Source organism: Colias croceus, chromosome 9, assembly GCF_905220415.1.
Source record: "Colias croceus chromosome 9, ilColCroc2.1".
Classification (NCBI taxonomy): domain Eukaryota; kingdom Metazoa; phylum Arthropoda; class Insecta; order Lepidoptera; family Pieridae; genus Colias; species Colias croceus.
In genome coordinates, this window is record NC_059545.1 from 286555 (window position 1) to 309635 (window position 23081).

General features: G+C 33.6%; 2 protein-coding genes and 3 non-coding genes across 7 annotated transcripts; 2 read left to right on the forward strand and 3 right to left on the reverse strand.

Moving 5' to 3' along the window:
• Nucleotides 1-6: 6 nt before the first annotated feature.
• LOC123694615 (BTB/POZ domain-containing protein 19) lies at nt 7-17881 on the reverse strand. 3 transcript variants are annotated; one of them, XM_045640097.1, is made up of 11 exons: nt 17792-17849; nt 17443-17688; nt 9702-9858; nt 9191-9353; nt 4657-4790; nt 3862-4021; nt 1725-1851; nt 1376-1453; nt 1181-1298; nt 658-830; nt 7-311 (listed from the first exon to the last, which is right to left on the reverse strand). In XM_045640097.1, exons 2-11 carry the CDS (start codon nt 17616-17618, stop codon nt 134-136), a joined length of 1464 nt encoding a protein of 487 aa, XP_045496053.1. In that variant the 5' UTR covers nt 17619-17688; nt 17792-17849; the 3' UTR covers nt 7-133. The 3 variants fall into 3 exon arrangements, with proteins under 3 accessions (XP_045496053.1, XP_045496054.1, XP_045496052.1); XM_045640098.1 differs by having other exon boundaries at nt 17829-17844; XM_045640096.1 differs by having other exon boundaries at nt 17443-17881.
• LOC123694617 (probable small nuclear ribonucleoprotein E) lies at nt 5414-5910 on the reverse strand. The gene has a single exon (XM_045640099.1). It carries the CDS (start codon nt 5812-5814, stop codon nt 5527-5529), a length of 288 nt encoding a protein of 95 aa, XP_045496055.1. The 5' UTR covers nt 5815-5910; the 3' UTR covers nt 5414-5526.
• On the reverse strand, nt 9046-9117 carry Trnag-ucc. Its single transcript has one exon. It is a non-coding gene; the product is annotated as a tRNA-Gly (tRNA).
• On the forward strand, nt 17277-17348 carry Trnae-uuc. Its single transcript has one exon. It is a non-coding gene; the product is annotated as a tRNA-Glu (tRNA).
• A 248-nt stretch (nt 17882-18129) lies between the features above and the next one.
• Nucleotides 18130-18203, forward strand: Trnan-guu. The gene has a single exon. It is a non-coding gene; the product is annotated as a tRNA-Asn (tRNA).
• The last annotated feature ends 4878 nt before the right edge of the window (nt 18204-23081 follow it).

Sequence of the window (23081 nt, forward strand, 5' to 3'; positions counted from 1 at the left end):
CAAAAATTCACATACTGATTTTTTTTTATACATAGTTCTACAATAAGAAAAAAAAAACATTAAGCAAAACAATAGCTGCTGGAAGCCGCAATACCACAGATACAGATCTGAGTTTGTAAATAAAAAAAACAAATTAATTATGTTTAATCGTGAATATTTCATAGTCGCGTACAGTGAAACTATAGTCTGGAGCAAGCGAGGCGGGGGATAGGGAGTCTCCATATGAGTGCAGGTTGCTGTAGCTATCAGTGTTGCTGTTGCAGTTGTTGGAGATCAGCAGATCTGCGCCCGCGCCGAATATTGGACCGCAGCTGTCAACAAACAATACACAATATTAAGTATAAAAAAATTGTGGCAAAAGAAACACACATGACAATATTTTTTGTATAAGTGTTATTTCTTTACATTTGCAAATTTTTTGGCCAAATAGGTACTACCTAAATTTAATTAAAATAAAGCAAATGGTGTCTTATTATTGAATTGATTGATACGATATTTTAATGTTGGCCTTCTGATGTTAAGTTCAAAGGTAATTTTTTATTACTGGATGTTATAGAATTTATGACTAAGTATAATAGTCTACTAACAATTTACTCAACTAAATTTATATAAACATTATACAACATTGATAACATTATGCCACCAACACACACTCACTCAGGATGATAACACAACGCAAAGGCCTTTTTGCTAAGCGTATACAATGCGGGCGGTTCTGTAAGCGCGAACAACAACCCACGCTCGGCGGATACGTATCCCCCCGCACCACCACTCCCGCCCGCTGACCAGCCGGATTCACACCAACCGCCTATTATTTCGCCGCGGGATAACTGTTATATAAATTTAAAAAATATGGCTTTAAAAAGGCAGGAATGATACTTTGTTTAACAACTTCAAAAAAAATGGTATGATGGCAATACATACTTTTCCTGGCTTAGAGAGAAGAAATTTTTTCGTAACTACATATTTAAAAGTTATTAAAATGTTTATAAATTGTACATTATTCGCCTACAGTCATTACATATTACTATTCAGTCTGTAGGCGAATTAAAAATTTATTACCTATAAAAATAAATATAAATAAAAATAAATCTTCCTTACAATATGAAGACATAGTTTCACTAAATATTCAATTTCTTTTGTCACGATATAAAAATCACATTGCAGTACAAGCACACACCTGTACAAGTAACAATACAGGTGATATTCCGTCACAGTGCGAATGGAACGCCTGCGCAGAGAAGCCGTGCGTCGACGCGCGAAATACAAGCCGCCATGATTGTTTTGGAGTTCCGCACCTAAACAGAATTACATATACATATATTATAAAGTTATTTTTGCTTGAATTTTATTTTTTATAGTTGATGGTACATACCAGCTATTGATGACTGACTGGAACGCACTTTTATCTTGTTGTAATATCACAGAACCAGCAAACATATTAACTGCTAATCTGAAATCAAATTGATTTATTACTTCAAATACATATTAGAGTTAAAGGCATGTAAGAATTTACACTATTTTTTTTTTCTGCTATTTTATCTAATATTGCTAATGATAGATAACATTTTGAAACATATAGGTATCCGTTTCAAAATTTTAACTATCTATTTTTCATCCATGTCCGGTTCGAAGCCCGCCTCCTGATCAATTATTTTTCTTTTTTTTAGTTATTTCAAAAATCAGTGCAGTGTTAATGTAGTGATGTATAGAGTAGTGCGTACCTAGGCTGCGTGCGTTTATCAGGATCTGGTCGCGCCTTGTGCAGCGCGGCTCGGCGGTAGCGCTCTAGCGACAGCTCCATCGGCACTGCGCCTGTTGGCTCCACCTCCTCCGCGAATACTGCACTGTCTAGAGATAAGAATAATGGCAAATGCATAGGATTTTTATTTTTATAAATGTTAATATAGACAATAATATCGGTGAATATTTGTAGCGAAGAGGATATTTACTTTTTCTTTGGAAAAACATCATTATTTTCTAGGGTTTGATTTTACGCGAGTATTATACATTTAGAAATTAAAGACTTTTTAACGGATTTTAAACGCGATTTATTCATTCTATTATTTTCCCGACGTTTCGAACACTTTACAGCGAGCGTGGTCACGGGGAGACTGAGATGTTGTACGTCTTGATGGTCATTCAAAAATTGTTATTTGTGAACTACCTCCACCTATTCCTCCTTAGTTGGTATCTGGAGTATTTTTCCGGATGTTGGCAGTATTGGCTGATCGTGTCTTCTAGTCTTTTGGTACGTTTGACATGGGATTTTAAATTCTTAATAACAGGATCCCAGGTGTTAGAAAGTTTCAAACCATCTTCTCTATTGAAATTTGGATGTTTTTTAATTTCAATAGCCTCGCGCACAAGTCTTGGAAAAAATTTATTTTCTCTGGCAAGGATTTGTGGTTGGTCAAATCTTATGAAGTGGTTGTTGTCCAGTGTGTGTTCACATACCGCAGACTTCTTGTGACGCCGATGCTTGATATCCGCAATGTGCTCCTTCAGTCGGTTAGCAATGCTTCTTTTTGTTTGGCCGATGTATGAGAGACCACAGTCACAGTCTAACTTGTACACGCCTGCATCTTGTAGAGGAATATTACTTTTAATTGGTCTCAAGAATTGGTTTATCTTCTTATGCGGCTTATATATAGTTTTAATTGAAGCTCGTCTTAGGATTCTTTATACCTTCGATTCACCATTGAGGTACCTATCAGTATATATATACTGATAGGTACCTCAATGGTGAATCTCACCACCACCCTTGCCAACTAGCTTCTGTCGGTAAATCTTTGTTTCAGAGAGCCCGCCACCTCTGTGATGCTGCCCACCTCAGCGGGGAACTGCAGCATGTCAAGCGAGTACTACGTAACAACAAGCTGCAGGCGCCTCCACAGCATCACAGGAGTCGAACGAAGCCACACACAGTTGAAAGACAACCGGCCTACCTACCATATGTGAAGGGAGTTACTGACAGAATTGGAAGAATCCTAAGACGAGCTTCAATTAAAACTATATATAAGCCGCATAAGAAGATAAACCAATTCTTGAGACCAATTAAAAGTAATATTCCTCTACAAGATGCAGGCGTGTACAAGTTAGACTGTGACTGTGGTCTCTCATACATCGGCCAAACAAAAAGAAGCATTGCTAACCGACTGAAGGAGCACATTGCGGATATCAAGCATCGGCGTCACAAGAAGTCTGCGGTATGTGAACACACACTGGACAACAACCACTTCATAAGATTTGACCAACCACAAATCCTTGCCAGAGAAAATAAATTTTTTCCAAGACTTGTGCGCGAGGCTATTGAAATTAAAAAACATCCAAATTTCAATAGAGAAGATGGTTTGAAACTTTCTAACACCTGGGATCCTGTTATTAAGAATTTAAAATCCCATGTCAAACGTACCAAAAGACTAGAAGACACGATCAGCCAATACTGCCAACATCCGGAAAAATACTCCAGATACCAACTAAGGAGGAATAGGTGGAGGTAGTTCACAAATAACAATTTTTGAATGACCATCAAGACGTACAACATCTCAGTCTCCCCGTGACCACGCTCGCTGTAAAGTGTTCGAAACGTCGGGAAAATAATAGAATGAATAAATCGCGTTTAAAATCCGTTAAAAAGTCTTTAATTTCTAAACATCATTATTATCATTATTATCAGCTGCAATGAAATACAAATCAGCCTGCAGTGAGCGGCCAATAATGAGGAAAAAAAGGCCGCAAATAAGCAATCAGTGAGCTGATTGTAATTTGTTTAAGAAATTTAATGAAAGAAAATCAAGTGGATGCACACTTTGGGGGGCAGTGTCACGCCCTCTTCTTGCAGACGGTTATATAGTTTACCAATGAGCAACAATCGTATATGATGCATGAGCGGCGCCAAGTGGTGGCAGACCCGGGCACGCTCCTCCTCCGTCCAGTGCGCGGTGGGCTGCGTCACGCCCGCGCGCTGCTTCGCCCACGCGAGCGCGCAACGCCATACTTCCTCTTCTTCCAGACATAGCTACGGAGGTATATAGTGGTTTTACATATACTTATATTATAAAGCTGAAGAGTTTGTTTGCCTGAACGCGCTAATCTCGGAAGTACTGGTCTGATTTGAAAAAATATTTCAGTGTTAGATAGCCCATTTATCGAGGAAGGCTATAGGCTATACTTATATCATCTCTTAAATGAACATTAGAAATTCATCAGTACCTTGGTCTTGTATGTTGTCGGCTTTGGTCAATATATTATATGTCATTTGATGGCACCATTACAAAATGTTTGTTAAATTAACATTAACCTGCATGAAGATAGGTGTAGAAAGAATTTGTATGAAATGTGGTAAGTTTTTAACAAGATTTAATTATCATGGCTAAAACTAAGATTGAAGAATTGCATTACTTTTTACCAACTGCTTGTTATAATAAGGTTTTTTTTCGTCATTCGTGTAGGTATATATTATTTGAACGTAGATAATTACTATTAGATCCTAGGCTCGAGATTTTTTTCTTGTTCACCTATTAGACTCCGTGCAGACAGAGAGCGTTCTGCGTTCCGCGTTTCGCGTTCTTTGTGATGCGAAGGATCTATAGCTTACATGTTCGAGACTATGTTTCTTGAAGAAAAAATTTATAACTTTTGTAACAAACTTACAAAATCAGAAGATATAAGCTTTATGAGGGCTTCTTTGGGCAGATTTAGAAAGGCATTAGACTTCACACACTCCGCTGCGTTGTCACCAATGAAAGTGATGCAGCGCTCCATGAAGGATGATGCACTTTTGCCACCTGTTCAGAATTATTAGGGTTATTTATGATATTATGTGAAAGGAAACTATATCAAAATATTTGAACACTTACCATAAGATACATTTGTATTGTTTTACATAAAATCAAGTTAAATTAGGAAGCTTTACCATTTATCGCTCAAATAAATAAAATAACAATGTCTGAAAATATTGATTTTTATTGCATCAGTCTCAATTGTTTATTAATGGATGTTGAACTCAAATTATATCGGACTCATTTCAAAATGTTTGAGAAAAATGAATAAAAAATTTGGGTAATTGAATTGCTAATTTTTAAGATTATTTTTTAGGTATAGCGGTTTAGCATATAGATTTGACATACAAAATATGAAAACTTAAAATTGTCATGTTTTGTTAAGTTACTTGCTGGCTGTTCGCTATAGAAATTTCTTTTGGAATAGATGGCAAATCATAAAACTATGGAGTAAACAACATGATACTTTTAAAATTTAATTTTTAACGTGACATATAGAGTGAGATATAGTTAACTGCGTGACTACACATTTCTGAATTCGAGATGCATCTGCAACTTAAGATTACTAGCTAGTATTACATAGACTAAACAATCTATGTTGATATTATTTGGAATTAAATGAAAGCCAATTTGGGTAACTTATATTTAATGACAGAATCACTGGTGTTTTGTGAATACCACATAAAACTTTAGAAACCGCCGCACTTATTAGCTAGGAATGTTCATTTCGTATAACCTAACTTCACACTGACGCATTCGGGTTAACGTTCTGTATGAGAGTAATATTGTCCCCTTTCATCATTATGCGACCAATTTGTTTGCGATTCTTGGTCTTCATATGCACTTCCTCGGCTTCGTCCAAAACAATATTCATGTATTCATCGAATCCAACAATGTGACCCTCGATCCTAAGATTTACGTTCTCGTACAGCCAGATTTGTACACGACTTCTGTTTTGAAGATATCTGAAGATAAGGTTGATGGGTTGCACCATCACCTTTTGAACTTTTGGTGGTCCTTTGTATGCCATTCTGATGATTTATTATTATTTTAAACACTAAATTCACAGCTAAACTCAACCCGCCACAACCGGCGTCGATTCTGGTTGTCTTTGGATAGAAATGTCAAAACCCAAACACTCAACTTGACTGTACGTCACAAGGTACGTCACTATGCAATCCACAGATAATAATTTGCGTTGTCTATGAATAATTTATATAAAATGTGTATAAAATATTGTATATAAATATAAAATAAACTAATAATTTTATAGAAAAATTCATATGTACGCGTGGCACAAGCACCGGAAGGAAGTTAGCGCGGAAAGTTTATTTTTTTTAATTACCTATTAATATCTCAAAAAATTGCTCCTTAAATGCTCCATCAGAATCTGTAATTGCTCCACTTCTATGATAATTCTTTTATTTATAATTAATATTTTAAAAAATCCAAATACTGAAAACTTGATTTCTCTATAGAATGAAAAATATTCACTTTTCATAAAAAATTTTTTTGCAAAAAAATTGCTCCCGATTTGCTCTATCAATTACAAAAAAAAAATTATTTAATTTTGATAATTTTTACAGTAATTAACTGAAAACTATTACTAGATTTCCGCCCGCGGCTTCGCCCGCGTTTTCAAAGGAAAACCCGCATAGTTCCCGCAAACGATAGCAACTTGACATCGAAAGATGAAACAAGCGACTGAAACACAAATTAGTTAAAAATTACTTGAAGTTGTAATAATACGAATAAACGTAATATGCGAGTTTAGGGATGGGTACGGAAATGTTTATAAACATACCTATAATAAGAATGATTTTAAATACATAATAATATCTGTTTCTTTCAACTTTTGCTAGATGAAACTCAATAATTAATTTATGTAATAACTAATAAGTAAAATTTTTATGTAAAACCTTTTGTCAAAAATAATTCTTTATATAATTATAAAGAATTAACTATTTATACTCTAGTGAAAATTTTTCAGGTGATTGTATAAAAGTAGGGCTCAATTTTTTTCGCGAACCCTACTTCTAAATAATTACCACTCTTCAATAATTTAAAACTCCTTGACTGAATCCCTTCACACCCTGAAATAAAAAGTGCATATTAATTTTTCTTATAGTAAACAGAAATTCAAATTCAATTATTGATACCAATTTAATACTTTGATGATGATTGACAGTAAGTAGAAATATTTATTAATAATTGTTCATTATTATTGAATAAAATAGTACTTACTTACACTTGTTATTCAATTGTTGACTCAAATCTCAATCACTATCCATACTAATATTATAAATTATTTTTTTATTAATATTATAAATGCGAAAGTAACTCTGTCTGTCTGTCTGTTACTCAATCACGCCTAAAATACTGAACCAATTTTCATGAAATTTGGGCTATCTCGAGAAAATGACGCAATCCCGGAAATCCCACGGGAACGGGAACTATGCGGGTTTTTCTTTGACTGCGCGGGCGAAGCCGCGGGCGGAAATCTAGTAAATAATATAAATAAGAAAACGGTCTACAGATATCGCTGCAGTGCTGATACATGTAAATATGGCCCTTATGCGTCGCAACGACAATAATTGATGACGTCACAGTGCAGTAGTTTACTATGCAAACATAGTTTTTCAGTTAATTATTGTAAAAATTATCAAAATTAAATAATTTTTTTTGTAATTGATAGAGCAAATTGGGAGCAATTTTTTTGCAAAAAAATTTTTTATGAAAAGTGAATATTTTTCATTCTATAGGGAAATCAAGTTTTCAGTATTTGGATTTTTTAAAAAATTAATTATAAAATAAACTAATTATTATAGAAGTGGAGCAATAGGCTATTTGACAGTATAAAAAATATATTACTTTTTTGTGTAATCCATATATATATAAGGTTTTTGAAGCGATTTAAGTTAATAAATGATACAAATAATAACTTATTTATTTATAAATCGTCGAGAAAAAACATCATATTTTTTAAAATTACCACGTGACCGAAAACATCCATGATTGGCTGCATCTGTCATGACGTCACAGCGGCGTAAATAACAAGTGATCCCAACGTTTACTCACGTCGTTGCTAAATTTCGCTTTTGGTTTTGTTTCTTGTATAACTTATTTCTTGTGATTCGAGGTGTCTGTAATCAGTTTTCTGCTTTATGTGTTATTTTTGTTTGTCATGGAACCTAATTTTGAAAAAACAGACAGTCGAAATCTACCTAAAGTGGACGCTATAATGGTTGGCATGTTCTTTAAAAACAACCCAGATTTTTACGCTCCTCAATAATTGAAAAATGTGAAAACAGCTACGTAAGTTAATATTTCAATCGTCATTCATTACCTTTTTAGTTAAATATACCTACAAACATGAATCACAATAGCACAATAATTATGAAGTATACGTTTTTTAGGCTAAGCTCTTTGTTTTTCATTTCAGCCATCCAGTTTATAGGATTGACGTGTTTGTATTGATTATTTTCAATATCAATACAAACACGTCATCATCAATTTATAATATATAATATCATTATCTTACCTCAAGCAGGTAAGTAATGAGACGATTTATACTATGTATTGCAAATAAAATAAACTGCCCTGTATATATAAATAATATAAATAATATAATAATAAACTGCAATGTATTCAACACCATGCTTACATCGAAGTGGTCTTCACAAAAAAATATAACTGTTTTAATTGATATATCTAATATCACTTGGATTTCTGCGAGCTAACTGCAACCACTTTCTACGCATTTTTATATCTTTTGGAGCACATATAAATACCTAGTTTCAGGAACTACACACCTATAAGAACTCATTTTCTGGTTTTTAAACAGATTAACTTAATTATACTATAATTAAAACAAAAACGAACAATAAGTACTAGGAGCAAGTTGATGTTTACGCCGCTGTGACGTCACCATGGTCGCGAGCCGCCATATTCTTCAAAATTGTGTTTTGGCGGCATATTTGAATATCATGTTTTTATTTTCCATTTTCTCAATGAATAACTACAAAAAATTAAGAAACATGTGTTTTGTGTGTTCTATAAACGTATCTTAATAATTTGAGACAGTTATCAAAACCTTGTCAAATAGCCTGATGGAGCATTTAAGGAGCAATTTTTTGAGATATTAATAATTAAAAAAAATAAACTTTCCGCGCTAACTTCCTTCCGGTGGCACAAACATAATAAAACCGGAAAAAAATATTAATCCCATAAAAATTAAACATAAATAAAAATAGCAAAAGTGTGCGATGGCCGGGAATCGAACCCGGATCAACTGCTTGGAAGGCAACTATGCTGACCATTACACCACCATCGCTGTTGAAGTCGATGGCGAAATAGTGAAATGCAAACGACGTATTACATTTTTTTTAGAATACAAATAAAATTACCCGGTCTGTCTTGTATTTCCATAGCAGCAGCTAGTAAAGTACATGCGCTCTCCACGCTCAGTGTGGATGTAACGTGATCTTCGCAAGCTGCCCGCAAATCTTCTACGCCAAGATCCGCAGCTAATGTCATCATTTCAAATACACCCGAGTCTTGTAAAAGAAGCTAGAAACATTAAAACATGAAGTAGAATTTATTGATACAATTAATAAATTATCTTCATAAACATGGGTTTTTATTAAAAAATGTATTACTTTAGTGTTTCGTTCAATTATTTTTTTATAATAATATAACAGAATTATTTAAACTAAGAATTTATTTATATTTAACAGTTTTTATAATAATTATGTATTAAAAAATTACATTAGTTTTATAAAGATTTAGCTATTCGACACAAGATGGCGCAATATTAAAAACTATAGCATTTCAATGAAATGTAAGTTTCATTTAATAACGCATTTTAATAGTAGACTTCTCAATTTTTACCATTCATTTTAATATAATATAGATTACCTTTCCAGTATAAACATATTGGATAAAAAGTCTAAATGTTTCTGGTTGAACGTGCGGCATGCGTATCGGTGTTGGCTGCGCGCCAACAGATGGCGTCACCGTGCAACCCGGGATGCGACACACCTCGCCGCGCTTTGTGTTCTGAAAACTTCTGCATCTGTACAAAACAAACAAAAGTTAATGAAAACGGAGTTGAGTACTTTTAATTATTGCTTTACTTTAATAGAACTTGTGAACATGGCAGCAGTATACCATTGTTATCGCTTCAGAATTATACGACTAGACTAGAGAGTCTAAAACTACCCATGTCGGTACAGAATGTAGGACGGTTGTGGAATGCTATTCAATGTGCTTGTTTTGTGACAGTTTTGTTATAATAATTGCACGGTAATAATGACTAATCTTATTGCTAGTATTGTAATAAGTGTACACATTTTTTGTATTATGACGATTTAATAATTCTATATCTTCCAAATAAAAAATCCTTGGTGGATTTGTGTAGTTAGATGAGTTAGGTACTACGAATTGTTCTGTTGTTGTAGGTACATAAATGTATAAGTGAGTACGTATTGTATAACAAAGTAAGAAACTCTTAAATCTAATATATATAAATCTCGTGTCACAATGTTTGTCTTCAATGGACTCCTAAACCACTTAACCGATTATAATAAAATTCGCACACCATGTGCAGTTCGATACAACTTGAGAGATAGGATAGTTTAAATCTCAAATCGTTTTAGAGAAAGCGGGCGAAGCCGCGGGCGGTAAGCTAGTATTATTTTATGCAGTACATTAAGTATTTACATAATATTGTCCCTGGGTATCGCACATTAATTATAAACTATAAAAAACTTGAAGCATCTTGAAAGCTCTCAAGTTTAAGTTAAAGTTGGATCGTGTAATTAAAAACCGATAATCGCGCAAGCGGAGCCGAGCGCTTTGTACGAACTTATTAAGAATTTGTTAAGTTTCAAGTTATGCGGGGCGCAGTGCAGCGCTGATAAGGAAACAATAATTAAATTCCGCTAATTATTGTTTTTGCACACTTTTAACACGTTTGTGTACTTTTTTTAATGGTCTGGTTCTGGTTAGATAAGAAGTAAGATAATACGAAAATTTTCTTCATAAAAGTTATAATGTCAGAATATGGTCAGAATCATGTCAGAATATTATTACGACCGAATTAATTCGGTGATAGAGTGATTAGATAATAAAATAAATGCATTTTTGGAAAAAGTTTTCATCACTCTCTAAATTATTTTCAATTGAATTTACGCGATACCCACCTAGGTATGACATTTTTAATTCATTCCCCAATACCTATTTATTCATTTATGTTATACGACTTGTGTCTTCTCTGGCTGGACAGGATAATCGTCAGTTTCTTAAGAAATAATAGTACTTAATCTAATAATAACGCTTGATGTATTTATTTCCAGTTAATCGCACGCATCAATATAATATCTATCAACAGACTTAAGAGCAAGCAGTTGCCCGTTTGTCCACCAAAGCTTTGTACTTTGTAGTTAAATTGACGGTATCTATGTTCTCAATAGAACGGAATAAGATTAATGATTAATATCGGATGGGCTCGGTGACGACGGGAATTAATTACAAGCCTGAGATGTGATTAATAGAGTGGATGTAATCATGGCGTCTAATCTGCACCACCATTCATTAGATAGCCACCGCTTGACTTGTATTTGACTTTCCTGAATGTACGCAATTTGTGTGCTCTAAAGTGAGATCCTTCGCTAGTCTGTGGTAAGGGAATGTTATCATTTCGTCATTCATGTTATCATTTTTTTGATGGTGTGGTCTGTGTCTATGGTTCTTGTGTTGATCGTAAAAAAAAAACACTCTCCAGGGTTCTGCTACATTTATGCGTAATACTTCAGATTACTAAATAGTTACTTGGCCTTGCCATTTTGCGTAAAAGCACCAAGATTACCAGAGATTTTAGTGTATTTTTTAAAGCTTTATCTTCGAACTTTTTTTACTGGACTAAATTTTTTGTATCTTATGTACATATTATGTGTCCATAAAAAAGTTAGCCGAATTTTGCTTCTGTAAGTCTATTCTGTATTCTCATATCAACGCACGGCTTCACGTTCCTTTTGTGTAGGTACCTTAACGATATCTTATAATGTTTAATGTAACACTCTCGTATGTTGTAGTCTCAATTCTAAAATACACGTAGCGCAAGTAAGCGCTGTTAAAACTTTAAATGCGACACTTTGTCTCATTAATGAAACTGTCGCGGTAAATCCCCAAGAAGCGAATGTCAAAGTAACAAAGTTCAGTGGCAACACCGACACACGGTACAAATGATGTGGCTTCGTTTGTTTAGCTGAAAGTTTAATGGTAATAACGGTATTGTTTATGTTTGTTCACGCTTAACTCGTGTACACTGTAATTCTACTTAAAACAAGCGTGTTTTGTAATTACAAGGTCTTTTATTTTATTTAGAAGGTGGCCAGTCTTTTGTTATATTTGACCGTTTTCAGAGATTAGGGTAAAAGTGTATAATTGCTTAGGCGGGACCTGTGGGCGGGATCTAAGGAAAAATATTTTTGACATCTAGGTACTTGGTAGGAAGGGAAATCTAATAACGAAACAGACGTCACTATAATATCTATGTTTTATTGGACACATCGATTATATTCTTTCGGGTCATCAATATAACAATCAAATCAAAAATATAACAAACGAATAAAAGCGGGAATTGTCGAATTCTAGTGAATTTCTTGATTTCGTTAAACATTTAACAATCAACCTAAATTACAAAAAATCCTTCTAAAAGCAAATATTGAAAAAATGTCAATTACGAGAATTGCTTCTGAGTACACAAATTTCAGTGTACCGAAAGCAATCACTCAAGGATGCTCAAACACAATTTGTATCGGCCGCGGCGTCATGATAGATGACGTCACATCCGCGTCACTCCGAAGTGTGGAACAGACACCGTTCAACGATTAATGCCACGCTATAGTCTGTGGCACAATTTGACGTCTCAAAATCATAATAATTTTTGTGACCCATTTATGAAAAATTGATTTGAATTCATAATTTTTGTGTAGAGTTTGGAGAGAGACTGAGATTTTGAATTCAGAAAAATAGTTGAGTAGCGAAATGTTTTGTGGTGAAATTTTTGTTCTTAGTTAGGTAAATGTACAAGTATTAATTATTATTACTGTGAAAAATCACGATATTTTGAGTAAGTAATGATATTATCGTTATAGCTTCATTGTTGAAATTATAATTTCCATTAATAAGTGTTTTACGAGCTAAGAGGGTGATAAGAGCCAAGTAAAATTCATTTTAGCAAATCTATCTATCCCTAGAAAATGAAACAAGGAGTCAAATTGCTAACACCAAATAAAAGTATTTGGGGTTAGTTTCATCCCATTAATGACTAATGTATAGTGTATGCCGGGCTCAATGTGAGCTAGCAACATTGTAATTTAGCATTGAAGCTTTACAAATTACAGGCGGAGTAATGAACGTTCCTTCGGTTTTCAGTCGAATACTGCTGAAGTAATGATGATTGATGTTTCTATCCTAATTATAGGAGACGAGGCAATCAGTATGCGACTTTTGAGCTTGTCTCCGTTTTTAAATATACAGACAGCCGTCAGCCATGTTTTTATAGCGACAACGTCTATAACGCATTTTATTTTTGGTACCTACTGAATATTTCAGAATAAAATTTGGTTAGTCTTTCTTTGGTCTGTGTTTTTTTTTGTACCTATACCTACTTACATTTTTAACGATTTTGCGTGGAACTTTATGGAACAATTTAATTCTTATAATCGTCCGTCATTAAACTGAATTAAGTTTAACAGATCTTTGATATCCCTTAAATTTCCGTCAAATTTTATGTTTAACTTTGGAAAAAGTTGTAAAATGGATAAAATCTCCAGCGCGAAGTTAACCATTTCTAGCTGCCAGCGATTTAGGTATGTAAATTATTTTAGCCCGTTATAACTTGGTACTCGGTTATCAAGAAATGCTTATGCAAATAGCGAGCAACTGCTTTTTGTTGCTTCGGTAATTGTTTTTGAATTCGCTTGCGTTTTGGTTTTGCCGTGATTGTTTATGAAGCACGAAGTAAATAAACGTGTAGATTGTAGATTATTCACCAACCTTATAACGTGCTGTTTGAAATTATGGATCTAACGTGATGATAATACGATCAATGTTCCGAATAAAAAATATTGATAAAAGAATATCTTCGAAAATATAAGGGGAAGTTATGAGAAATTAAAAAGAAACCCAGATAAGATTATTTTATAACAATAATCTAAATCTACGATAGAGATTGTGTTGTTTGTTGAACTTCTTTTACTAGAGAATTGCTAAATAGATTTGTCTGTTTGCACTTTGTATTAGTATACAGGGTGTCCCACTGTTGGTATACTAAGCTCAAAGGAGGTTATAGTTTTGCATACGGTGAGTACGTAAAAAAATACTAATAAAATTCCAGACGCATGTTTTTTTTCAAATATGTACCTAGATGAATTCATTTGTACACCCATAACAAGCAACCCGCCTAACTTTGCCACCAGCACGTGAGCTATCGTTTAAGATTATATTTTCATGGAACCCAGGAGAGCATTTATTAACATTTATAAAGTAAATTATTTTGTATTGAGTTGTGCTAAAGCCCAAACCCAATCAGCGCGTGTAGTATGTACCTGGTACCAGGCGACCAGGAACACGTAGCAATTTCGATTCACGCAAACCGCTCGTTTGGACAATTCACTAGATCAGTAGGTAGGTACTTTAATTAATTTAATGCGCCTATTTAATTATTTATGTTAAAGGAGGTTGTTATAAAAAGAACGTTTTTTTAATTAAGTAGATCAAAATTTTGAACAAAAGCCGTAATAACTTTTTTTCTTTCTTCTATTGTTGTCGTCGTTGAAGATACAGTCTACTAGAATAGAATGCGTGAATAGAGTAGAATGTAATATAAACAGTAGTCAGTAGCAAACTAGGCACTAGCAAATATAATGTTTGTACATTTTTTTTTCGAAACTTATAAATTAATATTCCAAATCCAAATTGTATTGCCGTGTTCAGGTGTGGGCTGTGGCCTGAATCAACACTGTAAAAATATAGGTCTGAACTCTTATGGTTGTACAATTAGAATTTGGTTGTACTGTGGAGGTGATTAATGCTTATACTTAGATTAAATTTAAATTTAAAATATAATAAACTCGTATAAAACATTATGTATTTTAGCTAAGTTTAGGTAATTTATATCCGATCATCACAGGATAATAAAAGCATCCATAAACAAATTATATTCACGTAAAGTTGTGGTTTTTGCTTAATTACTCTTTTGGAGCGCTGCAGGGCGGGACGTGGGGGGAGAGGGGCCATGATTGATGACGTCACAGTGTACGCTTTCAGGAGCTTTCAGTATATTTACAAGAAAATTCGCTAATAAAACCTTTTTGTTGGATAAAAGTTTGATAATTAAGCGTCTACTTGTAAGGAAATATAGCACTTATGTGATGGGTACTTAAGAAACGTTCATTTAGGTTGTTTGAATAAAATTATGAATAAGTATAAGTAGGTATATGATGAAATTTATTTTCATGTAATATTTTTACATTGCGAGCAAATAGTACCTACAGCTTATCATATTATGTTGAAGAAATCTCAAATATACTTATGTATAATTACCTAATGTTCTTATTTATGTATCGTCATTATTTAAGTATACACTTTGTACATAACAAATAGGTACCACTAGTAAACATCTCCAACATCAGATAAACATGGTCATTAATAATAAAACTGGACAAAAAGACGAAAACTTATTCCAATAAATTATAACATAGTTGCAGACATCACCGCTGCGTATAGCATTTAGTTATTCTCCGATATCTTTCACAAATACGGGAATACTAAAGTTTTCGCATAACTTTACCGAGTTGGAAACTTCTTTCGCCACATGTTACAGGCCATTTTTATGCAAATTGTATTCGAGCGCTTTTGCGAGACCATCTCGGACCCTATTTTTTGGTAGTCGGAATAATTCTATAACAGGGGATCTTAACTTAACATATTTTCCGTCTTGAAACGAAAAATGTTTGTGAAAGTTATTGTTACTGATATTACTTCCATCCATTTTTATAAAGTCATTCCTTTTCACTTTAGCTTTTTATAGTAGGTAGATTATTCCTATATATTTTGTTTGTTTTGTTATTGAAATTTTTTTCTACAGTATTTAATTAGGTAGGTACTTAATAATGTATATAACCATTAACTATAAAAGATTTTTGTGAATTTTACTGAAAGTAAATGAGTTTAAAAAGTATATTATTATAATAAATGAGTGAACTTGGCTTTAGTTATATATTTTTATAATTAGATTTTCATTTATCAAAAAAATATCATTCAAAAAATAATTAATACAGTCATTGATTTTACCGCCATCTTGCGGGCGGAACCAACGTTCGATTAGAAGGGGAAAACAAGATGGCGCACGTGTTTAATTAGAATTTGAGCCTCAGCAACCTGCAGCCCGTAAGTGAGCTCATTCGGGCGCAAACAAAGCGCTGAATAATAAATTATCAAGATGAATACATAATTAATAAATGTACCTCTTATATAATTAGTGAAGTTGAGGTGCGCTTCATTAGGCAAATTATAAGTTTCGCCGTCACCGAGTCGATTCATTTGCATGAGAAACACCATGCCGCCAAATTAATGTGCATTCATAAAGGTGATAATTTGTTACCATTAAGTTCCGCGTAATTTAAATATTTAAAGTTTACTGCATTTCATGAAACTTGGCGTTGCCGCGGGCGGGATTTTGATATGTTAAACGGTAAAACTTTATCTATAATGATAACCCAAGTTGGTTTCTTGAAATATTTTCACTTTTAGCTTACCAACGAGACGAACTTCGTCTTTATACCGACTTATTAATTTTCTTCATTTATATTATTTGTTTGGTGTTTAGCTAGTTTTACCTATAGTGGGTTGTAGTGGTAGGTATATGTCGGTTTTAATGTTCAGCCACGTTAATATTTGAAAAAAATAAATACTGTACATACCTAATGCATATTATAATACAAAATGAAATAATAATCAATGATACTAAAAATAGATCAAACACTGAAAAATTGTACTTACCTAACTGAAAAAAAAAATAAGCTTTTGTCGCCCTACTCACAGGATTACTTTTTTTGCAAATATAAAATAACGATTGAAAATATGAAATAACGACTACATAAAAGAATGATTTATATTATTATGCAAGCACATATTAATTACCTATATTATTTCTTTATAAATTTATACCTATATTATGTTCTTCTCTAAATAAATTAACTATAGTTTTACTGAGTCAAGATCGGCTAAAAAATTTATGATTTCTTTTTCTCGGATTAGGATAGTACTTATAGTGACAAGGACCTGGAGTTGACAAGTTTTTAAAATAAAGTTTAACCGGGCTGATCCAGACCAAACAGCCAGTTTAAATTTAAATTAGTTAGCTTGTTATATTGATAAAATTATACTTCGATTAGGATTTAAAAATTCATCCCAGTCAATAGCTCCCGTATGGTCTAGTGGCTAGGATACCTGGCTTTCACCCAGGAGGCTCGGGTTCGATTCCCGGTACGGGAAAATCTTTTTATTTTTTTACCTCTAGGATACCTGGCTTTCACCCAGGAGGCTCGGGTTCGATTCCCGGTACGGGAAAATCTTTTTATTTTTTTACCTTGCTATGAGAATTATTTTGTGTGCGAAGACTTTTTCCTCCGCGGTTCCTAAAATGAATACAATGTCTGCGGAATCTTGATCTTCTGATAATCTTTGTAAATCGCGAAGTAAACCAGGTAATCCGGCTCGTTCCACGGATGCAGTACAGCAAGTACTAGATACTCGGTTTGCCATTTCACAAATGCACTTAATAATTCATTAAAAACAACAATTTATTTTGTTTTGATGTGTTTTTATTTTATCTCTGAGAAAATGACATAAAAACAAATGAAACTATCATTCGTTGTTTTGTCACTGAAACCATAATTAAAACTCATTCACAAGTACACAATTATCACAATACACACTCATTGATAACTTAAAACCGCTTATTTAGCTATTTACTTAATTTACACTATCAACATAACTTGTCAACATAACCTCAAACGCTTAACTTAGCTTCCTTCAAACAACTCTGTATGTTACTAAACCCATTTTCCAACAACATACTGTGTCTTTAAATTTCTAAGGAACTTTGGAACACAGTTTTAGTTTTTTTAATGTGTGCTGAGATTGAGCGTGTTCATAAAAGCTTGAAACAGGTTTAGGTGAGACAGAATGAATTTAATTTTATAACTTTCCTTTTCTTACGTAGCGAATTAGTTGAGACGTAATCTGATTTACAATTTCAAAGTCTCCATCACGTGCCTCCGTGGCGCAATCGGCTAGCGCGTTCGGCTGTTAACCGAAAGGTTGGTGGTTCGAGCCCACCCGGGGGCGGTCATTTTTATTTTTCTTATTTTTTTTAATATACATACTTTTATTTGTATACGTAGTATATTATTATTAGTCTGTGCTTTTATTCAATATATGTGGTTATTTTTGAAAGATAAATGAATTTTCAAAGAGATATTAAGAATTGTTAAGAATCAAGTGACTAGTCATCTTTCATCTTGCTAACGTTTATTCTGACGTCGGATGAATTTATGAGGAAATTCAGAAATAGAGAAAACAGTATCAAATGAAAATATCATTAAAAAAAAAACAGCTGGACAACAAGTAAAAGGAAACTAAAAAATAATTTAAACAATCCCATCCCAAACTAAAATAGATTTTCGCAAGCATAAGCAAGATTCAAATTCCATTTTGAAATAGTAGGCTCAAATGTGGCTTGAGATAGCAATCTTGCATTTGACAATACGTGTAACATGCTCAAGCGAATTGAACTCTACCCAAACGGTGATAAGAACTAATATCACTTGCACTGCACTGTATGAAGATGTATGGATATGGATAATAATTCCAAATGTACAATTTGACATGGTCGCCCGATCTCAGGAAGTGCGGAGTGACAGTTCGGAAATTGCAGGCCGTCAACGGTCCTTCGAACGTGCTATCTACAAGAATGCTATACAGAGTATCCGAACGGAACGCTGACGCCATATTGTGTTAATTTTCACCAACATGGCGGCAGGCGGTAACGGGTTTTAGCGATGCAGAAATGCATTTCGAAAGCAATAACAGTTGAAATTAATGCAGATCGTTAGATTTTGCGTCCATCTAGTGGAAATTATTTTGAATATTAAAATGTTAAAAACTTATCTGATGTTGTTTTCATTATTTCAGTATAGTTATTAGTTACTTACTGTTAAAATTCATTACGAAAAAAATTATATTGTCTATAGTCTGGATTAGCATAATATATCCGGTTACCATAGAGATTTGGGAGATAAATACCTTTTCTGGAAAATATTAGTAATATTGTATAAAGAACCTAACTTCTTAACATACGTTACCTACATTAACATAACTAGGTAATGTGAAAATGTTGAATAAACATAATAAGTAGGTACCTATCTTTTATTTGTAGTAAATAAATTCAATATGCAATACAATTTTCCATATTACAATCTACAAAATTGTTAATCCAACATATTACATCTCACAAAGTTTACGTCTAATATCTAAATAACGTTGTTGTTTATAATAATTCGTGAAGAAAGTGGCGCAAAGCTATTAAAACACTTCTGAATTGGCTAATATCAGGTTAATGGTCAATTTACCTGCGCTCAATGAGGTACAGTGTAGTGGTGGTAAGGGCTCGTCCTCATGGGAACTGGGTTTATTATAAACTTTGATAAGATCCTCTGATAGTGGTTAAACTATTTATTGGTAATTACGTATGTTATTGGTAATTAGGAAACTATTATATGACCGCGGTTTTACTTGGAATAATGGAAAGAAATTATAACTCATGATGTCTCTACTCTCTCTACATTCATTATTATTGAATCTCAATGCGTATGTATAAAATTTATCAGATATTTACACAACGTTCACTATAACATAATGCTTATACGTTTCAATATGAAACAAACTTATAGGTATAATATATAGAAATGAGTAGGTAGGTACCTATGTATAATGATTCATGGAAATAAAGTTTATGTTATGAAAGTATCCAGGTGTCCTTTCAGTAATCTGAATTCAAGGTGTTAGAATAATTATACATTTTCAAAAGTTATCTAATACTGATTATTTGAGGTAATTTTTATTCAGTAGAGAGAAGAAATATACAAGGTAGAGTAAAATGTAGAGAGAAAAAGAGCTATCTAGTTTCACTTCTATTACGACTTTACGAGCACTTACATGCAGTTTTATTTTGTTAATATGAGACAATACAGTTAAAAATGTAGAGACAGACAGAGCTAATTAGTTATATTTTTATCATGTGTAGGTACAAAGTTACGTTTCTTCATAATTGTAAATACCTACACTAAGATTTTACCTACTTACGACGTGTAGTTTTTATTGTTAGGCCCGATTTTTTTTAATACTTAGTTAAAACTTACCCGTCGAATAAAGTATCACGATAATATATTAAAATGGTGACATTTTATATAAATATAAACCGTAAAATAAAGGCAAGAAGAAAATATTTTTGAAATGGTAGCGTTATTCGACGAATAAGTTTTAACCAACGATTGAAAAATCGGCCTTTTATGATATACTGCTAAATATAGATATAAATGTAGAGACAAGGAGAGAGATTAAGTAGTTTCCCTTCATCACAATATGATCTTACGTTTCTCTATCTCTAGATTTTCAATTGAGCATGTTAAACGCGTCCTAACGTAAAGCAATCATAATTTAAGTGCGTGTTTGTTTGTTCAGTTGTATTCACAGGCCGCTGATAGTTATAGGCGCTTCTGGTTTCCTGCACGTCACCCAACAGGCAACAACAACCGTAAGATAATAATTCTCTCCATTTAGTCCATTTGTTGATCGCACGATGATGGCTTTACGGCGTCCCGTTTGTGTTTATTGGAAAATTAATGGTTCAAGGTTAATATGGACCTTGTTGCAGTGGAATTGTTTAGGCGTTTGATAATTTATTGAATGCACGTAGCGTGCTATGGCGTGTTTTTCAGCGCGTGATGTATAGCATGTTCTGTGCCTCTCCGCAGTCTCTGATTTAATGAATTTCGTTATTGGTTTGGAAGTGGGAGTCGAGCATGCTTCGGCACGAACTGGGCCACGCTCGCACCGGGGAAGGTACCACACCCTCACAGAATATCGGCGCCATAGTGACAGTTTACTGTCGCGTTCCGTACGGTGAGTGAGGGGTCCGGAGGCCCACATCCCTTCCCATCCCCTACCCATCCTCTGCTTCCCTATCCTCATTCCCTCCCATCCTCACCCCTTCTCCCTAAATCCTTCCAAATCCCTTTGAGGATAGCAACACATCCACTTCCCAGTGGAGTGGATGCTTATGGGCGGCGTGTATCGCTTAACACCAGGCGACGCGTCTGCTCGGTTGCTATCCTATAACATAACATAACATAACATAGAAACTAGAAAGTAAGATTTTACGGATTTCAGTCAAATTTTTAAGGAACTTATACGTATGGAAACTGTATTAATATGACGTACCTATCTATGAGAGAAAAAAAAAGTCAAAATTAAAAAAGAAATAGAATTTTAAATTCACAACAACAACGCTGCTTACAACTAGGTGTAATAAAAATACTTTTTTCGGCAAAGAAGGTAAGATGAATTTAATATAACAGTACATGTGATTATAATAAGTAGTTACTATATTTAGTACACCTACGACAAAATATTTTCGAGAATCTACCAACAAAAATGTATTGAGTATAAATCAGGCATATTATTATAATATACAACATACATGGTTACGCTTATCAGCCCCATAAAATCTGATTTAAAAACGTAAAAGGAAGTTGATTCAAGCAAAATTTGTACAAGATAATGACCGTAGGTTATCGAAACACGTGTAAGCAAATACCCAGTATCTATAAAGGAAATAATCCAGGTATTGAGTACGGGATTATCGCGAGCAAACACACGCTGTATCGCTAGTGCGGACAGTGATTGATTCGATGTTTACTCGTAACTGAAATGTTACTGTTTGAATAAGCGGTTATTATAACTGGGAACTGGGATGTGTATCGTCATTTCTGCTGTAGGTTTGGATTTATATGTTAATGAAATTCTGTGTGGTGTAGAAAATGTTATTGAAATTAAAGACAAAAATTGGAAAGCACAATATTGTCTCATATGGACTAATACAAATATGTCATAACCTCCTCCTTTTTTGAAGTCGGTTAAAAATATAGGTAAGTAAAACAGTTTTGGTTTTGTAGTTTCTACATGACCAAATCTACAACATATTTTATCTATCAGTATCAGATGCTATATTTTCAGCAAGTTTCAATTATTTTATACTGACTTAACCCGTAACAGCCGGGGTATGACTCGTAATATAATTTTAATACAGTAATAAAATTACAAGCATACCGTATCTGTATGTCTCGTGTGTCAAATTACTTACCGTAAATTACCCTTTAAAAAGATCTAGGTTATTTATGCAAAAATGAAAATTGTTTTTTTACTGAAAAGATCTTAATAAGTGTAAGTATAGACATTAACCGGCGGTTTCGGTTGATGTCTTTCTGGTGTGTGTAGTTTATATTTTGTATTAATGTTATTCCAGGACACATTATTTCTATAAGAAAAGAGTAACAGATATTCAGTACCTAGGTATTAAAATAAATATATTTTTATAATTTAATTAAGTAGTAGGACAGATTATTAAATTATACTTACAACTAGTTGCTATTGTATTATTATTTTAGTGCTAAGTGTAGTATGGTAGTTCTTAGCACTAAAATAACAATACAATGGTAATAAGTACTATTATTTTTCATCAAACCAATTATCTCCCTACTTTTAATTAAGCATCACCCGTCATTCCCAACGCCGTTTTGTTTGTCCACGAAATTACCAAATAATTGTCGAACACAATTCCATTAATTGAATACCAACAATAAATCCAATTAAAGAGAAATACCTAACCGTTGTACACGAACGGTGGGTCGAAAGGGCCGATCTGCTCACAAAAGAATCTATTACGCGGCGAGGCGGCGGCGCGGATGACGCGGGTGACGGCGGTGACGCGGCGGCGCGGTGACGCGGAACTCAGAAAGAAAACAATTGCACCGCGACGCTTATGCTCTTCAACTTTTGCAGGGCACCTTTGGATGTAAAGCTGGTTTAGTGTGGAACGAGCTTTTTTTAATAAATTACGAATAATAAATATATCTTACGATATTTTCTTGAAGTTTTTGCTCAATA

Excerpts from the sequence above, each read along its gene's own strand:
- LOC123694617 (XM_045640099.1), bottom strand. The coding sequence starts at position 5,814 with ATGGCATACAAAGGACCACCAAAAGTTCAAAAGGTGATGGTGCAACCC.
- LOC123694615 (XM_045640096.1), bottom strand. The coding sequence starts at position 17,618 with ATGGCAAACCGAGTATCTAGTACTTGCTGTACTGCATCCGTGGAACGA. Across the intron at positions 1,852-3,861 it reads TATACGATTGTTGCTCATTG|ACAGTGCAGTATTCGCGGAG; the intron begins GTAAACTATATA and ends TCTTATCTCTAG. Across the intron at positions 1,454-1,724 it reads GATAAACGCACGCAGCCTAG|ATTAGCAGTTAATATGTTTG; the intron begins GTACGCACTACT and ends ATTTGATTTCAG.